General features: G+C 55.7%; 2 protein-coding genes across 4 annotated transcripts; one reads left to right on the top strand and one right to left on the bottom strand.

Annotated features, from left to right (window-relative positions):
* Positions 1-371: 371 nt before the first annotated feature.
* SYVN1 (synoviolin 1) lies at positions 372-9269 on the bottom strand. Of its 3 annotated transcripts, none has more exons than XM_075741478.1 (16): positions 9182-9269; positions 8084-8229; positions 7529-7621; positions 6605-6757; positions 6473-6521; positions 5711-5814; positions 5475-5601; positions 4660-4759; positions 4506-4571; positions 4002-4118; positions 3660-3811; positions 3181-3318; positions 2971-3084; positions 2711-2897; positions 2451-2581; positions 372-2316 (listed from the first exon to the last, which is right to left on the bottom strand). In XM_075741478.1, the coding sequence occupies exons 2-16, from the start codon at positions 8213-8215 to the stop codon at positions 2156-2158; spliced, it is 1824 nt and encodes a 607-aa protein (XP_075597593.1). In that variant the 5' UTR covers positions 8216-8229; positions 9182-9269; the 3' UTR covers positions 372-2155. The 3 variants fall into 3 exon arrangements, with proteins under 3 accessions (XP_075597593.1, XP_075597592.1, XP_075597594.1); XM_075741477.1 differs by having other exon boundaries at positions 8084-8251; positions 9182-9259; XM_075741479.1 differs by lacking the exon at positions 9182-9269 and adding an exon at positions 8495-8619.
* Positions 9270-12055: 2786 nt separating this feature from the next.
* Positions 12056-15369, top strand: SPDYC (speedy/RINGO cell cycle regulator family member C). The gene is made up of 6 exons (XM_075741481.1): positions 12056-12314; positions 13074-13232; positions 13364-13422; positions 13538-13623; positions 13902-14073; positions 14675-15369. Exons 2-6 carry the CDS (start codon positions 13091-13093, stop codon positions 14951-14953), a joined length of 738 nt encoding a protein of 245 aa, XP_075597596.1. The 5' UTR covers positions 12056-12314; positions 13074-13090; the 3' UTR covers positions 14954-15369.
* The last annotated feature ends 1148 nt before the right edge of the window (positions 15370-16517 follow it).

Genomic DNA, 16517 nt, shown 5'->3' with positions numbered 1-16517 from the left:
GAGCAGCGCCCCCTGGAGGGCGGGAGGAGCCCTGGAGACGAGGCGTACGCCATAGAGACGAAGCGACGGGGCTAGAGAGACTTCCGGTTTCCTCTTCCAAAACCATAGAGATACGGCGGGGAAGAGAGGCCAGAGCGGTCAGGAGGCTTCGTGACAAGCGTTGAGATTTTGGGAGGGGGAAACCGGCACAAGGGGCTCTCGACCGACCATCGAGACGCTGGGGGAAGACGGACCAGAGCGGCCAACTGGCTCTTGACCAACCACAGGGGAAGGAACCGTAGAGGGGGAACCGCGGTTGAGCGACCACAGAGACCCAGTAGCGTGCCTAGAGCGGCCAACCACCGTCTTTGACCAAGGGAAGAGCACCGAGCTTTACTGCAACCTTTATTCCGCTGTATTTACAATTAAGCTATTAAAAATTTATACATTATTTACAAATTAAATAATTCCTCCAATGCCAACGCCACCCGAAAGAGAAAGGAAATGGTTTTGGGGTGAAAAGGAGCGGTTTTGGGGTCAAGCGTCCCCAAGTCCAATTGCCTGCGTGCCTTTGTTCCCTCCCCCTCCCCGTGGTTTCCACCCCAAAACGCAGGAAATTTTGAGGAATCCACCAAAAAAACCCCAAACCCCAACGTCAAACAGAACCGGCCACAAAAGGTCACGATTTTGGCTCAAAAGTTTAAAAAAAAAAAAAAAAAGTTTAAAAAAATCAACTCCTTGCAGTTCTCCCATCACCGCTTCGTTATTGCGAAATTCCTCGTTAATATGCTCAAGTTTGGGGCAACAATAGCCAAAAATTTAAAGGGGGGGGGGGGGAATCAGCCTCGTTGCCAAAAATAATCATTCCCGCTCCTCCCCGCCTTAAAAAAAAAATAAAAATCACCCACCGCCAGCTCCTTCCTTCACGCCGTCCTCGCTGCTGGTTTTGGTGCAAAAAAAAAAAAAAAAAAAGCCGTTTTCTGCCTCAAAACGCTCCGGTTGCCGCCGTCTCCGAACGCGGTTTTGTTTGTTTCCCTGAGATTTTGGGCTCCTCAAAGCCCTTTTCGGTTCGAAGAGGCACTGAAGAGTCGCGGCGTTCCTGGAGCGGAGAAGAAACGCGGTGGGAGAGGCGGCGTCACCGCAATTTATTTATTTCTTCTTTTTTTTTTTGCCGGCGAAAGGCGCCGGCGGCGCCGCACCGACACGGCGCCAACGCTGGCGAAGGAAACGAGGTGAAAATTTGGCGGTCGGGAAGCGGAAGGTGACCAAAGGAAACAAAACAAAACAAAAAAAATAACCAAACCCAACCCAAACCCCAACTCCCGGCACCGTCGGCGAGGTGAAACCAGTAAAAACCAGTTTGGGCGCGCCGCGGCACCAGTAAGGGACTGGTTGGGGTCAGGCGGAGGATTTAGGGGTTTATTAAGTTGCCGGGCGGTGCCGGATAGGCGCCGATCGGCACCGTGGTTCCCCCAACGGGCTTCAAGGGGGGAAATATTTCGGTGTGGGAAGCGGCTTTCCCGGGGGGTGATGGGTTAATACTGTTAACGAGCTCGTTTGCTAACGAGGGGGTGGTTGGTGAAAGCCGGGGAGGGCACCCCAAAGTCCCCGGTAACCCGGTAAAGCGGCGGCAACTCGAAGCCGCCGCAGCTCGAGGCGGTTTTGGCAGCGTCGAGGCCGCCGGTGACAACCCGCTCTGCCGCCGGGAGCGCCCAGAGAAGATTCCGGGTTAAAAACGGGCAATTTTGAGCAATTGCAAGCGGCGCCGGCACTTGCTCGATCACCGTCTCGCTGCGATCGAGGCCCCTGTCCTTAACTAACGCCCCGAACGGGCGCGGTTACCCCAAAACACACAACCGCCGGCTCCAAAACACGCACCGGATCCTGGCTCGCTGGAGAGGTAGAGAGATTTGGGGTGAAAACAGGGAAAAACGGGTCAAGAACTGCGGCTGCTTGCCGCGGTGCCGCAGAAGAAGGGCCGGCAATGTTTTAGGGGCGCCAACAGGCGTAGCCGGGAATCGGTTTTGCTTCCCGACGGGGGTTTCGGTGGAAAACAGGGGGAAACCAAACAAAAATAAATTGCAGAAAAAGAGGCGCCGTCCGGCTCGCGGCATCCGAAGGTTTTGGCACCCCCGGAACGGCAACCGCGGCGCGTCCGCGGCACAACCGGCGGGCGTCAATGCGAGGCTGCCGACGGCGACGCCAGTTTCTGTAGCCGACGGCGGCGGAGCTCCGCCGTGTCGGGTTCGTCCAGCGAGGACGAGCCTTCGCCGCCATCCTCTTCCTCCTCTTTCTCCGGCGCGGTGAAGCCTTCGGCGCCCGTCGGCGCGGTGGGATCTGGGACAGGGGAAAGGCACCGGTTTAGGGTCCGGTAAAACCGGTAAACCCGCGTCCAGGATTGGTGTTTTGCCGGGAGAGGGGCCCCCCGCTTCCCCCCACGCCGGCGGTCTCTCCGGGGGTTCCTCACGTACCGGCGGCAGCCGTGGAGCCGGCGTCGGCGGTTGCGGTTGCCGAAGCGCTGCCGGGCGAGCCGAGGGGGGCGGGCTCCTCGGTGGGGGTCTCACGGGCAGAGGGCGGCCGGGAAGCCGCAGGCCGGGGCGAGCTGGCGAACAATATTAAACGGTAAATCCAAAGTTCAGGCAATTTGGGGGATTTTTTTAGGCAGGGCGCGGCTTTGCCGTAACCAAATCTTTGCCCTCCCCGCCCCTTATTTTTTTTTCGGCAACGTTACCCGATGGTGGCCAGGACCGTCAGGTATTGGTTGATCTGCACCATGGCGGCATCCAGGAGCGTGTGGATGTTCTGCAGGCACTGTAACCGCGCTTCCAGGTTCTGCCGATCGTGGCCCTCCATGGCTCGAAGTTCTTCCTCCGTCAATCCGGCAAAGCCGGCCGGCGGCACCGGCATCGGCGGGAAACCTGCGGTGAGAAGAGGGGTGAGGGCAGAGTCCCACGGTAGAGGGTGAACCCCAAAAATCTTTCCCCGTCTTACCAAAGAGGGGCGGCCACGGCATTCCCATCCACGGCGGTGGGAAAGGGAGACCCGGCACCGTCCCTGCCGCCGCGGTTTCCGATCCGGCGTTGGCGGCGTCACCGGGCCTGGCGGCTGCGGCGACAAGAGGGACGGTGAGGGCGGCAGGGGAGCAGGGAGCCCCGTTTTGGTGGTGCCGACCCCTCGAATTTCAGGAGAAAAAAACCTCACCTGAAGCGGTGCCGGAGCTCGGCGTGGCGTTTTCGGTGCCACCGGGAGGTTGAACGCCGGGAACCGGCGGGAAGGGACCAACCGGCGGCCAGAAGGGAAACATTCCCGGGGGGAAGGGGGGAAGGATTCCCTGGGGAACTGTGGAGCGAGAAGAGGGTGGTGAGAGGCCCCAGCACCCAAATTTCCTTCACCGCAGCCAGCCGGAACACGCCAGGTCACCGGTTTGGTGCTGCATAACCGGGCTTAACCGCGCCGGCAGGAGTTTCCCCGGACAGACGCCATCGCAGGCAGAAATACCACCGGCTCGCGCCGCCGCCCACGGGGACTTGACCTCCCAACCCTTTTCTCCGGTCGTTTGTTCCTCCAGTGCCGCGGTAACAACCCCGGCACAGCTTAACTGGCGCGGTGACAGTTAACCGGCGGTTGGTAGCACCCATCTCGTCGCCGAGGGGCGATACCGGGGTGCAAAGGAGACTCACAGTTGGGGGGCTGGGGAACTTGGGGGGGTTGCGGAGGCGGCGGAGCTTGCTCCGGTGGTTCGGGAGGCGGCTGTGCCGGGAGGGAAGCCCGGAGAATGTCCATGCGGCAGGTGGGACACGTCTGCTGGCGCTGGAACCACGACCGCAGGCAGCTGGACAAGAGACGGACACCGTTAACCGCACGACGACGTCACGGCGGGGGGACAAAGACCTCCCCAAAACACCCCCGAGCACCGCAACCGCCGAACGAGGGTCGTTATTTCACCACCGGGAACGCGAAAAAAAAACCCGTCCGGAAACGAGGGGCCGGGGAACGTCCGCCGCCTCCTACCCCTCACCCACCTGGTGTGGAAGATGTGGTTGCAAGGCAAACGCTTGGCGCCCGTCACCATCTCCTCGCGGCAGATGATGCAGACGTTGTCCATGGCCTGCAGCTCTTCCGGCGTGGCGTCGGGGTAGCTGCGCGGGGAGAACGAGGTGGAAAAATGCCAGAAAAAAAAGATCAAAAAAAACCTCCCCAACCCCCAAATTAACACCAAACCGACCCTTCCTGCCGTTTTTGGGGAGTTCAAGGGAGACTTGGGAAGTCCGCCGCCAGCCAGCCCTTCCTCCTTCACCGTTCGCCACCAGACTTTTGGTTAAATGAAGGTATTTGGCAGGAGGAGCTCGAGATAGCCGCGACCCTGTTGCTCTACAGGGTCCTTCCAACCTCTTTCCCGTACGGCAAACGAGGCGTTTTCCTCAAATTTGAGGGTTTTTTTAGGTGGATCCCACCTCAAAAGTGACCAGCGAGGAGCTGAAAGCGCCCAGGGAAGGGGTGGAACCCGCGTTCTCCGCGTCACTCACAGCGTGTTCATGTTGCGGATGGCCCGGCGGGACATGATGGCGTCTGTCACCGCTTTCTTAAACTGCCTGGAAGAAGACGAGGAACCGGTGGGATGAAACCCACCGCGTGCCGGCAACCGTGCCGGCGTCGGAGACCGCGCCAAAGTCAACTCACCTCATCGCCAGGTACATGGGGCGGATGGCGAAGAGCGGGAAGGTGTGGACTTTGATCATGATGGTCATGAAGGCCATGTAGAGGAGGACTTTGATGAAGCCTGGGGGAAAGAAGCACGTCAGGGTCTTGCTCTTGGGCAACCACGGGTTGCGTGAGACCTCAGAGGTCATCTGGGTCTTGTTCTCGGGCAACCACGGGTTGAGTGAGGTGGGATGGAACCTCCAAGGCCGTCTGGTCCAACCATCTGCTCAAGGAAGTCACCAAGAGCTGCCTGTCCAAGGCCGTGACCCAACAGCTTTTGAGTATCTCCAAGGATGGAGATGCCACCAGCTCTCGGAGGCGAGTCCCAGCTCCCTCAAGCCCCCCCAGGACACCGTTGCCCCTTGTCGTTGACTTGCACTCCACCCCGGTGTCCACCAGAACCCTCGGCTGAATCACGGCCCAGCGTACGCTCGTGCCGGGGGTCACTGGACTTGGCCCATCTCTTTGTTGAACCTCTTGAGGTTCTCCTTGGACCATTCCTCCAGCTGGACAAGGTCCCTCTGGATGGCGGCGTGACCCCGTGGTGCCTCAGCTGCCATCTCCTGCTTTGGTATCACTGGCAAAGCAGCCGAGGGAACACTCTGCCCCGTCATCCAGATCGCTAACGAAGATGGATCAGACCACCTAGACCTCCCTTCTTCGTTGACTGATAGTTAATTGAGCTTCAGAATGATGTATCAAGCTTTCTCGGGTCATGCCCAGATGGGAAAACCCCAAAACTGGGTGGGATGAGAAGAAAAAAAGGGGGGGGGGAAGAAAAGAGGACAACGTACCCGTGAAGAGCTCCGTGTACAGCATGTAGACAGCTTTGCTGTCCCAAGGGTTCTCATTCTGCAGGTCGATGGAGTGTAGCACGTACTTGATGAAGATGGTGAGGACCATGGTCATAAGGATGGCGTACTGCAGGGAGGAAGAGCGCGGTAGGACACGACAACCCGGTCAAGGAGTCGTTTGTCCGTCCCGGGGTCGGAAGCGGAGGTTTGTCTGTCCCCAAGAAGTCACCTCCTACCTCAAAGCCAAAAACGAGCTGGACGGAGGCTCCTCGCGTGAGGATGCTGTGGTACGCGTGGTTAACGAAGAGGAAATCCAGGATTCCCAGGAGAAACATCAGGGCTGCGGGAGGGGAAAGAAATCGGGATGATGGGATAACGAGGAAAGGCAATAACGAACCTCGAGGTGTGCGTGGGACCTCCCAAAAAAATAAAGCTCCGAGGGTCGCACCCCGAAAACGAGGGTCGCACCCCGAAAACGTAGCTCACCGAAAGAGCGGGACCCTCGAAGAGTGTCGGTTCTGGGGCGGGGCTAAACAGCTCTGTGCTAACGAAAAGCTGAACTAACACATCCCGCTAACGAGGCTGGCTCGTTTGAAGCCCCCTCTGCTTCGTGCCACATCTTGTGCCCTCGTGTCTCACGAAACCCCCCTTAATTCCTTCCGAAAACGATTTTTACGTCCCTAAATTCTCCGAAGCCAGAAATATATTTTGCCGTGGATCTAGCTTTGTATTTCTTCCCCACCTGACAAAACCGGAGCTCGTTAAACCCCACCAACCCCATCCTGCTCCCTCTGTGGCCCCGCTAACGTTCCCTCGTTAACGAGGCTACCCTGATAAGGTTTATCAAGCACCGACGGTCGCACGCTCAGCTGCACCGGGTTCCTTCCCGGTCGTATGCAAATACGTTGCCAAAATTATCTTTCCTGACCAGCTGCCGGCAAATGGCAAAACGCCCGCGCAGGATCTGGAAAAAAAACCCCCAAAACCAAAATACTCACAGACGATACGGAAGTGGAAGAGCCAGGAGATGTTTGGGCTCCTTTCCATCTGCAAAAGAGGCAGAAAAAACCTTGAAGTTTTACCAAAAAAAAGGCTTTTTTACGCCCATTTTCTCGCCACCCGGCACTCACAAAGTCCACCCGGTCTTCAGCCAACCAGTGGAAGCACTTGAGGAAGAGGAGGAGGGTGAAGAGGGCGACGAAGCGAGGGCTGAAGTCATCCCTGAAGACGGTGAAGGCCAGGCAGGTCTCCGTCACGGCGTACCACGACCGCTCGAGGAGGTGCTGGGGGGGGGCGGGGGGAAGCGGTGAGGTGGAGGGCTTCCTCCCAGCCTTCGCACCCCGGTTTTCAACCCAAAACGGCCGTGGGGTTTAAAATTTCCCCCAAAAAATTGTGCCTGAGGCCTTTCAGGGTCCAAAATCTCCCCAAAATGGCACCAAAGGCCTCTCGGGGTCTACAATGTCCCCTCCCGAAATGGTGCCAAAAGCATCGCAGAGCCCAGATTTGCCCCCAAAAATTGTGCCCAAGGCCTCCTGCAGTTCAAAATGCCCCCAAAAATAGTGCCAAAAGCCTCTTGGGGTCCAAATTCTCCCTCAAAATGACACCAAAGATCTCTCAGGGTTCAAAATTCCCCCCCAAATGGTGCCAAAGGCCTCTCAGGGTCCAAAATCCCCCCCAAAATGGTGCCAAAGGCCTCTCCAGGACAGATTCTGCCCCCAAAACAGTGTCAAAAACCTCTCGGGGCCCAAAATCTCCCCCAAAAACGGCAACAAAGGCCTCTCAGGGCCCAAATCTCTCCTGGAAATGGTGCCAAAAGCTTCTCGAGGCCCAGATTCGCTCCCAAAATTGTGCCCAAGGTCTTCTGGGGTTCAACACCCCCTCAAAAATGGTACCAAAGGCCTCTCAGGGTCCCAAACCCCCCCAAAACCCCTCAGTATTCGCACGTCTCTGTGGGCTTTAACCCTCTCCTGGCAGCACCGATGCCACCTCTGGTGCTGAAAACGGATCTGCCCGTCCCCATCCCCGAATTTAAAGTGCTCCCCGCTGTCGCTCACCTCCATCTCCGCTGCCCTCAGCTGCCCGAAAAACACTTTGCCCATAAATTTACCCAGGAGGAAAACCAACACGAAAGCCTGGATGTAGAGAACCTGCGTAGAGAACAGAGCGGGAAAGAGACGATGCGGAAGATGCCGCGGCGCAGCCAAATCTCGTTTCAGCGACAAACGGACGCAGCGGAGGGTTTGACGTCGCGAATTTGGGGATGGAAGAGACAGCGATCGGGTACCCGCTCGACCCCAACCCCGTTTTGGGACAAGGGGAGGTGGCAGCGGCGTCTTCCCGCCCTCCCCGTGTGCCAACCAGCGTCACAGCAGCCGTCGGCGCAGGCGCTCGCGCTCCCCAGGGGTTCCCCGGCATTTTCGGTGAGCACGGTTAAACAGAAAATGGGTCAAACGACCCGTTTCGGTCACCAAAAGCAGAAGTGAGCCGCGAAGAGAGCTCCCCTGCGCTTCACCGCTAAGCTGCCGCGCAAGCTGGGAGGCTCGCTTCCCCCCGCCCCCGCCTCTGGTCACGCAGGTTAATTATCTGCCGTTAATTAATTGGGTACTTACGGCCATGCTGGGGCTGGATTTGGTGAGATAAACCACGGTGGGATAGAACTGGTGCTTCAGGTAATAGGCGTGAGCCACCACCGCCGTCGTCAGCGCCAGGCTCCCCGCCATCACCACCGCCGTGCAGAGCATCTCCCCGGCTCCGCCTGACATTAAAAACCATCAAATCTGGCCAAAAAAGGTTATTTTCACTAAAAACCCCCCAAACTCCGCCATTCAACGTAAAATCAGGGATGAAATGGCCACCCTTGTGTCTTCAGAACGGGGTCAACTCCCTTTTTGGGGTGATTTCTGAGATCATCAGGAAAACAAAACCCAAACGCTAACGATGCCACCAATGAGTTGATTTTTTTTGTGTTTTTAAACCCACTAACAATTCCTGAAAACCACGCAGCTCCAAGCGGAGCTTACCTGCCCCAAAAGCATTCCCTGGCAGCGCCGCCAACCCGTGCCCTACATACTCGGCGTCCCCAAGCCCCTTCTCCCGTCTCCCCAGATGTCACCTCCTGGTCCCCAAACCTTCCCTGCGTACCACCTCCTTGTCCCCACGCCCTCTCCCTTCCCGCAGCAGGGGCCAGAGCCCCCCTCTGCGTCTCCCGCCACCCTCTCCCAGCCCGGTGTCCCCCTCCCGCTCCCTCAGGTGACAGTCAACCCCTCCTCCAGTGCCCCCCCCCCCATCTCCTGCTCCCCCCCCACATCACGTCCCCTGTTCCCCCTCACTCCACAGACCCCACCCCCCCCCGTCGTCCCCTCCTTGGTGTCCCCAACGTCCCCCACTCCGTGTCGCAGACCTCAGGGTGCCCCACATCTCCCCCCCCATCATGTGTCGTCCCCCACACACACTCTCAGGCCCCAACTTTCACGCCCCTCGTCCCCCCTGAGCGTCCCCATGTCCCCGTTCCCCTCTCAAGTCACCCGTGCCCCCCCCCCCCCTCCACATCCCCAACTCCACCGGGGGCCCGAGATGTCACCGGTCCCCCTACATCCCCCCGAGCCCCCCCTTTCGTTCCGGTTTCCCCTCAAGCCCCCCCCCGCCGCTCCCCCCTCCCTCAGGCCCCGGTGTTATCGTGTCGTCCGTGTCCCCCCCCCCCCACTCACTCGGATCGGGCCCCGCCGCCGCACCGGGCCGGCCCCCCCCCCCCCGGCCGCTCCCCTACCGGAAGCGCCTCAGCACGCGACACCTCACTTCCGCCCGGGCTGCACCACTCGCTGCCCGGGGGTGGGGGGTGGATGTCACTTCCCCGCTTCTCCCACCTCGCTCCGCTCCCCCATAACGGCTCCGCCCGAAGGAGATGCTGACGGTCCCCCTTCCCCGCCTGCCCCCCCACGCGCGGCGTGAAAACCCACGAATCTCACCCCAAACCCACTGGGCTTTCCACCACCCCCCCCGATCGCCCGCACTTGGTACGGCCCGAGCTGCTCCGCAGTCGGAGGCTAGGTGGGCGGGAACGCCAAGGGTCCCGTGTCTCGCTCTCATTGGCCGGCGCCCGCGGCGCTCGTCCAATCAGAAAAATCCCCCGCGGAGAGCCGCTTAATGAGCGGTTGTTGCTAGGGGAGGGGCAGCAAAAGGGCGATAAGTTGCGCTCGGCCTCAGCCTTCTCCGCTTCCCCTCACGGCGCGGCCTTGGCGGGGGAAACAACGCCCCGTTCCCCCCTCGACGGGCTGGCAAGCCCTCAGCCTCCCTCAGCCATCTGGGGAGACCCAAATTGAACGGGATTTGCCTTTTTTGGCCCCTTTTTCATACCTCGATGGGTTTGAGTTCCCTCTAGGTGTTTCGCAGCCCTTTTCCCGAGCTTTTTTCCTCAGAACCGCTTCCCCCCCCCCCCCCCAAAAAAAAAAAATCTCTCACCCGGCCCCCACGGAGAGCAACGCACGCTCTGCCGCCAACCCGCCCCACCCTTCACACTTGTCCCCCCCTCACAGAGCCCAGCCTATCAGCAACGCCTCCTCCGCCGCTTCACGCCTCCGATTGGCCAGCATCGCCCACCGTCCCGCCTTTCCATCTTTGACAGGCAGCGGCGGGTGAGGGCGTGGAGAGCAGGAGGAGGCAGCCTCTTCCTTCTCCGCCTTCTGATTGGCTGGCGGCGCGGGCGTGTTGCCTATAAAAGGCGAGGCCTCTAGGGGGCGGGGTTAACTTGGCTCCTCCCCTAGGTTGCTCGCGCCGCCGCTCTTTTCGCGCTCTGCTGAGGTGAGAGGAAAAGGGCGGGAAAAACGGTTGGGCGCAGCGAGGCGGCGTCGTTTCGCCCTGAGGTGATTTTTTTTTTTTTCCTTTTCCCCCTTTTTCACCGTTTCTGAGGTAAAAAAGTGGGCGCCATGAGGTAAAATTTCTCCCTCCTGCCCTGTTTGCTGAGGGGAGGCTGGGCGTTGATGTGTCCAGGTAAAAACCACCCTGAAAATCCTTTTATTTTCTCTCTTTTTTTTTTTTTTTCCCTTGATATGAGAGGGAACAGTGTATCGTTTTGCCTCATGTCTGTTGTAGTGAAGGAAGAGGGCTTTTAGGGGAACGTGGAGGGGGAATTTCAAGCTCTGAGGGCTCTGCTGTCCCCGGATTTTGTGTCTGTTTAATTCTGCCTTGGGATCCAAGGGGAGGAGGTGAAATTTCCCTTTTAAGTGTTTTTTTGATTTGCTTGGTAAAATCCCCTGAGGAGGGAGAGGGAGGAGAATTATACTCCCTTTACCTCATTGAAGCAAAATTTTGTTGCCCCGAGCACAAATTAACTGTTTTAAGCATAAGGATACACTAATGTAGGAATAAAAATGCTTTTCTTTATACATAAACATATATATATAAAATCTGTAGGGGGGGTTTGAGGAAATTACCACAAAGCTTTGCATCCCAAGGAGGTGGCAAGCCATGCCTGGGTGATGATAATCCTACCAAAGTACCCTAAAAAGAGAAATTAAAAAGAAGAAAGAGATTTTTTTTTTTTAAATTATTTCTTTGCTGATTTTCAGGGTAGCTGTTGAGCAGCTGCGAGGGTAAGGTGTCCTCTCACTGCAGTGCTGGTTTGTTTGAGGATGGGTACTGGGGAGTGGTAATAAAACCTGCAAAAGCACGGTGGTTTTTGTCTTTTTATTCAAAATAAGTGTTTTACAGTTTTTTGGGGGAGGTGAATCTCTTTACCCCTTTGATTGAGACAAGAGCTATTCTAACCCTAAATTGCTTTATTTATTGGGTTTTTTGAGCCCTATAGCTGGTATAAAAAATACTCCTTATTGCTCAGAGACTGGCGCTTCTGACACTTAAGTATTTTTGGATTTTTAAACCCAAAATATCTTTAGATTTTTAAATGCAATAATATGTGTTTAGGGACAGCTTAGCTGCTGCCCCTCCAACCTCTTCAAAGCAGCTTGGATTTCTAAACCAGGAGCAGTAGGTCGGCTTTTTTTTTTAATTAAAAAAGGTCCTTTTGTCAACTACAGGTTTAGTTTTCCCAGCAGGTGTTTTTTGAGATATTTTAGGGCTTTTTAAAGAGTTTATCACTCAGGGCTGATGGCAAGACTTTGGCCAGATGCTCCTTCCTCTTCTGGCAAGGTACGGAGCAGGTGGCTCTTGAGTTTCCTTCTCCTCGTGCGGATGCTTAAATAATGCAATAAAATGATGAAATATTTTGGGGAAAAAAACCCAAATTGATAAAGACAGAGGAACAAGGGTGTGAGCAGTGTGTTGAGACGCTGCTTTAAATGAGGATTGAGATCAGTGGTGTTTTAGCAGCTGAAGGCAAAATTCAGCACCCTAAATCTTATTGGAAAATAGTAATTTAAGAAAAAATTAAAAAGAAAAAATTTATGGGTGTTTTGGGAGGGGGGAACCAGAGAGTGTCTTATTTCACTCTGTTTTGGGGCTGGAGGAGGGAATTTCTGCCCTTTTCCTGTGGCATAGGGGAGTAAGAATGAGTTAAACCTGAATTTATTGAAATGTGAGGCAGTTTTTTGTCTTGGTATCTGTTTTTTTCCCCCCTAAGATTACTTAAAATAGTAAATAGGTGGAGGACATGGGGTTGGGGCAGTTATTCCCGACTGGAGGCTTCCCTGGGGATGAAGCCCTTGTTATTCCACAAAACCCCCCATAACAGCTGATTTACATATTCATCTCAGCCACAATTAACTCCCCATTTAAATTTTAAAAAAAGCTTAAAACCCTAATTTTTTGCAGTCCAAAGAGCTTGGAAGTGGCTGAAAAAGGATCCAGAGCCTTAAAATGGTGTTTTTTGGTGCAGGATTTTTTTGGGTTGGTACCAGGAACAAGTTGGGGGGTGTGGGGGGTTGCCTGGCTTCGTTATTGCTCGTTAATGACCCCGCCTTGATTGGTGGTGACAGTGTGGGTAAAAGCTGCTGTGCCTGATGCTCAAAACTGTTGGGAAAAAAAAGCAGATTTTGGGTAAATTTAGCCTTTTAGAAACTGTAGTTTGTGCTGGGGCGCGAGATGCTGCTCAGGATTTTGCTGTTGTGTCATTCAGCTGGAATGAGGGGTCTGGTTTTGGGGGGATTTGGAGCTTTTTGGAGGTTTGGGGTGCTTGTTCAGTTTTGGGGGGTTTGGGATTTTTGGGGGGTGTTAAAGGGTCAGTCTGGTTTTGGGGGGCTTCGGGGCGTTTGCTCTGTTTTTTTGGGGGAGCTTGGGGCTTTTTGGGGGGTTAAAGGTTTGGTCTGATTTTTGGGGGGCTTTGGAGTGTTTGGTCTGTTTTTTGGGAGTGCCTTTTGGGGGTTTAAAGGGTTGGTCTGGTTTTGGGGGGCTTTGCAGTGTTTGGTCTGTTTTTTGGGAAGCTTAGGGCTTTTTGGGGGGTTAAAGGTTTGGTCTGATTTTTGGGGGGCTCTGGGATCTTTGGCTTGTGGGGTTTGTTGGGGAGCTTGTGGCAGCTGGTCTGTTTTTTGGGGGCGACTGGGACTTTTGGGGGGGTTAAAGGATTGCTCTGCGTTTTAGGGGGATTAAAATCTTGTTCTTTTGGGGGGGGCTTTGGGGCCATTCCCCCACACCCCCCCTCTCCCTCAGGCCAGCCCCCCACCTCCATGAAGCCCCTCCCCTCCCCAGCCCCCCCAGGCAGCAAGAGACCCCCCCCCAGCAGCACCCGAACTTGGGGGGCCACCAGGCAGCCCCCCAACATCCTCCACCTGCACCGCCAGGAGCGAGAAGCCTTCTTCACCCTGCTGGGTAAGAGTTAACAAACCCACCAAAATCCTGCACAAATGGGGGGGGGGGGAACCCCAAACCCCCAAACTGGGAGGTGTTTTTCCCCAAAAAATAATTTTTGATCTCGTAATTTTATTTTACTCCTCTTTAAGATGACAACGTGGTGCAGGAGTTCCTGTCGATGGATGTCTGCTGCAGGATTTCCGATAAGGTTAGTCCTTAAAAGTACTAGTTTATAATTTTTAAGGAAAAAAACAACCCAACCTTCTGTCTGAACTTAGGGACTTTTTTTCCCCTAAAATCGTTGTTTTTCTCCTCATTTCCAGTACCTGCTGGCAATGGTGCTGACGTACTTCAAGCGAGCCGGCCTGTCTACCAGCGAGTACACCCGCATCAACCTCTTCACTGCCCTGTATGTACCCCGTGATGACCTCATTAATGAAGCGGGGGGCTCTAACGAAGCCCCTCCCCCCCAGCTCATTAACAAAGCAGGGCTCCAACTCCACCCCCGCTAACGAAGCAGGGCTCTAATGACACCATCAAACCCCCCCCCAAAAGGAATTTAAACCCCCAAACCAAACTGCTGCAGAGATCCCCAAGCTGCCTCGTCCCCTTCCTGTTATCCCACCTGTTGAATTGTCCCAAAATCCCTGGAATTTGCCTCTTTTTGGTTTGTTTTTCCCCTCGCAGGTACCTGGCGAATGACATGGAGGAGGATGAGGAGGAGCACAAGTACCAGATCTTCCCCTGGGCGCTGGGCCGGCGCTGGCGGCGGCTCTTCCCGTGGTTTCTCCGGCGTCGCGACCGTCTCTGGGCTCGGATGAATTACCGGGCGGTCGTCAGTCGGCACTGCTGTGAGGAGGTCGGTGCTGAAACACACCCAAAATCCTTTCATTTCACCCCAGAAAAATAAATCCTTAGAAGCCATTCCACCCCCCCAAAAAAATAATCCCTAAAGACTCCCAAAATGTGGTGAGAATCAGAAATGAAATTTAAATTTTTATGGCCGGTTCGCAGCCTGCTGTAAAATGTCTGGGTTTTTTTTTTTTTTCTAAAAATTGCTGCTTTTTTTAGGTTTAATTATTGGGGGTTTGGGGTTGGGCAAGTTGCACCCCCTGGCAGGAGGGGGGTGGCAGTAGGACACCCCCCCCGCTCCGTCACACCGGCTGCTGCCAAAATCTTGTGCCAGGGGTTTGAGGCCCCGAAAATGGGGACTTTGGGGCCCCAAAAACCAGTGGTTTGGCCCCAAAATTGTGGGGGTTTTAAATCTCAATGTGGAGTTTTAAGCCCCCCAATTCACCAAGTTTTAGAGCCCCCTTAATGCTTTGAGGGGGGGGGGCACGGGAGGGGGGTGTTTAAGCCCCCCCCAAAATGCCAAGGTGGGGTTAGCCCCAAACCCACAAGGTTTTGCCCCAAAATGAGTGGTGGTTTTTTTTTTTTTAACGGGCGGCCCCTCCCGGCAGGTGATGGCAACGGAGCCCTTGCACTGGGCCTGGTCGCGGGAGCGTCCCCCCCACCACAGTGGGGCCACGCGTCCCTACGGCCGGGACCCCCAAAACCCGCCCGGCCCCCCCACCTGCCTGCGCTGCGCCTGCCCCCCTGCCTGCACCCTGCCTGCCGCTGCCCGCACCCACCACGAGGAGGAGGAGGAGGAAGATGATCCCGCTGCCTGGACGCAGGACGTCTTCATCCTGCGGCGGCGCAGCGGGTTCCTGCTCCCTGATTGTGCCAAAACCCATTGAATTTGTTAAAAAAACCCAAAAATTATATATATATAAAATTTGGGTTGAAATCAGGCAAAATTGGGGCAGGGCCGTGCCCTGAATGCACTTTGTTTCTTTTTGTGAAGCCAGTATTGGGGTTTTTTTAACTCAAAAGCCACCTTCGCTCGTGGTGGAGTGGAAACCGCTCTTTTCCACAGCACAAACTGGTGATTTTTCCCCATTTTTGTCCCATTTCCCCCTAAATTACAAACCTGTTGATAAACATTACCCAAAATTGCTTGTTTTCTACTCCTTCCCCAGCACATTTTTCCCACTTTTTAGCCCCAAAACTCCTCTCTCCCCCTCCACAGCAAGGCCACAGTTTGTGCAGGGTGGGGGTGACACAGAGACCACACCCCCCCTTTGTCATACGAAAAGAGGGCAAAATGGGCAAGATGGAGTGTTTAAAATTAAATTACTCAATTTTTGTGTCAAGGGGGGGAAAAGTAGATAAAAATGTTGGTGATGAGGGGGCTCACGTGTCACATGCATGTCATGGCCCTCTGTCATGTGTCTTCAAGCCTTTTGCACATGTGTCCTGGGCTGGTTGTGCCCCTGCACATGTATGTTCCTTGTGTGTTGTGGCCCTGCACATGTGTGTCCTGTACATGACATGCGTGTCCCCTGTGCAGGGCTGTGTGTCCTGTGTGTGTTCCAGAGTTCTGGACACGTGTCCCATACTTCTACACATGTGTCCCAGCCCTCTGCACACACATCCCACATGTCCCCACCCCTACATGTGTTCCATGTGCCTCAGCTCTCTGCACACACATATCATACGTGTCCCAGACATCTGTGTCCCCATGCATGTCCCATACCTCTACATATATGTCCTGTGTGTGTCCACACATGTCCCATGTGTATCTGTAGACATGTCCTGTGTCCCAGCCCTCTGCATGTGTCACATGTGCATGTGCCTCTACATGCATGTATCCCGTGTGTGTCCCAGCCCTCTGCACATGCGTGTTCTATGTGTCTGCACACGTGTTCCTGTGTCTCCCAAGTGCGTGACCGCCTGCACACGTGTGTTTCTGTGTGTCCCAGCCCTCTCCACACCCCCCATGCGTGTCCCCCCTTGCACACGCGTGTGGTTTGCGGCACCGCCCAGCCCGCAGCACCCTTCCCCCCCCCCCCCCGCCGCCAGCGCCCGTTGCAATGCGGCGAAAAACCTGCAGCCGCAGGAGGACGACAGACCCAAAACCCTCCAAAACAACCCTAAAATCACCTGCGGGGGCCCCGCAACCCCCCAAATCCCTCACTTTGACCCCATTTCCTCTCCCACCAGGCTCAGAGGGAGGAGCTGTGCAGGGAGGAGTCTCGGCGGGGGGGGGGGGTTACACCCGGCCTCGTCTTCCTGCTTAAGGAAGAAATTTTAATTATTTTTTTTTTTTCTCCTTATTTTACCCCAAAGAGGCAAGTTTGGGAGCGCGCGTCCCCCGCCCGCAGTGAGGTACGTCCCCGCGTCCCCCCGGGAGGTGACAGCCACCCTCGGCCGCAGGGTGACGAGGCGGGAGGTGCTCTCCTCCTCAACTTTGTGGCTGCA

This window comes from Balearica regulorum, unplaced genomic scaffold (genome assembly GCF_011004875.1).
Source record: "Balearica regulorum gibbericeps isolate bBalReg1 unplaced genomic scaffold, bBalReg1.pri S41, whole genome shotgun sequence".
NCBI lineage: Eukaryota > Metazoa > Chordata > Aves > Gruiformes > Gruidae > Balearica > Balearica regulorum.
The sequence above is the reverse complement of the archived record's forward strand: the minus strand, read 5'-3'. Positions and strand labels throughout refer to the sequence as shown.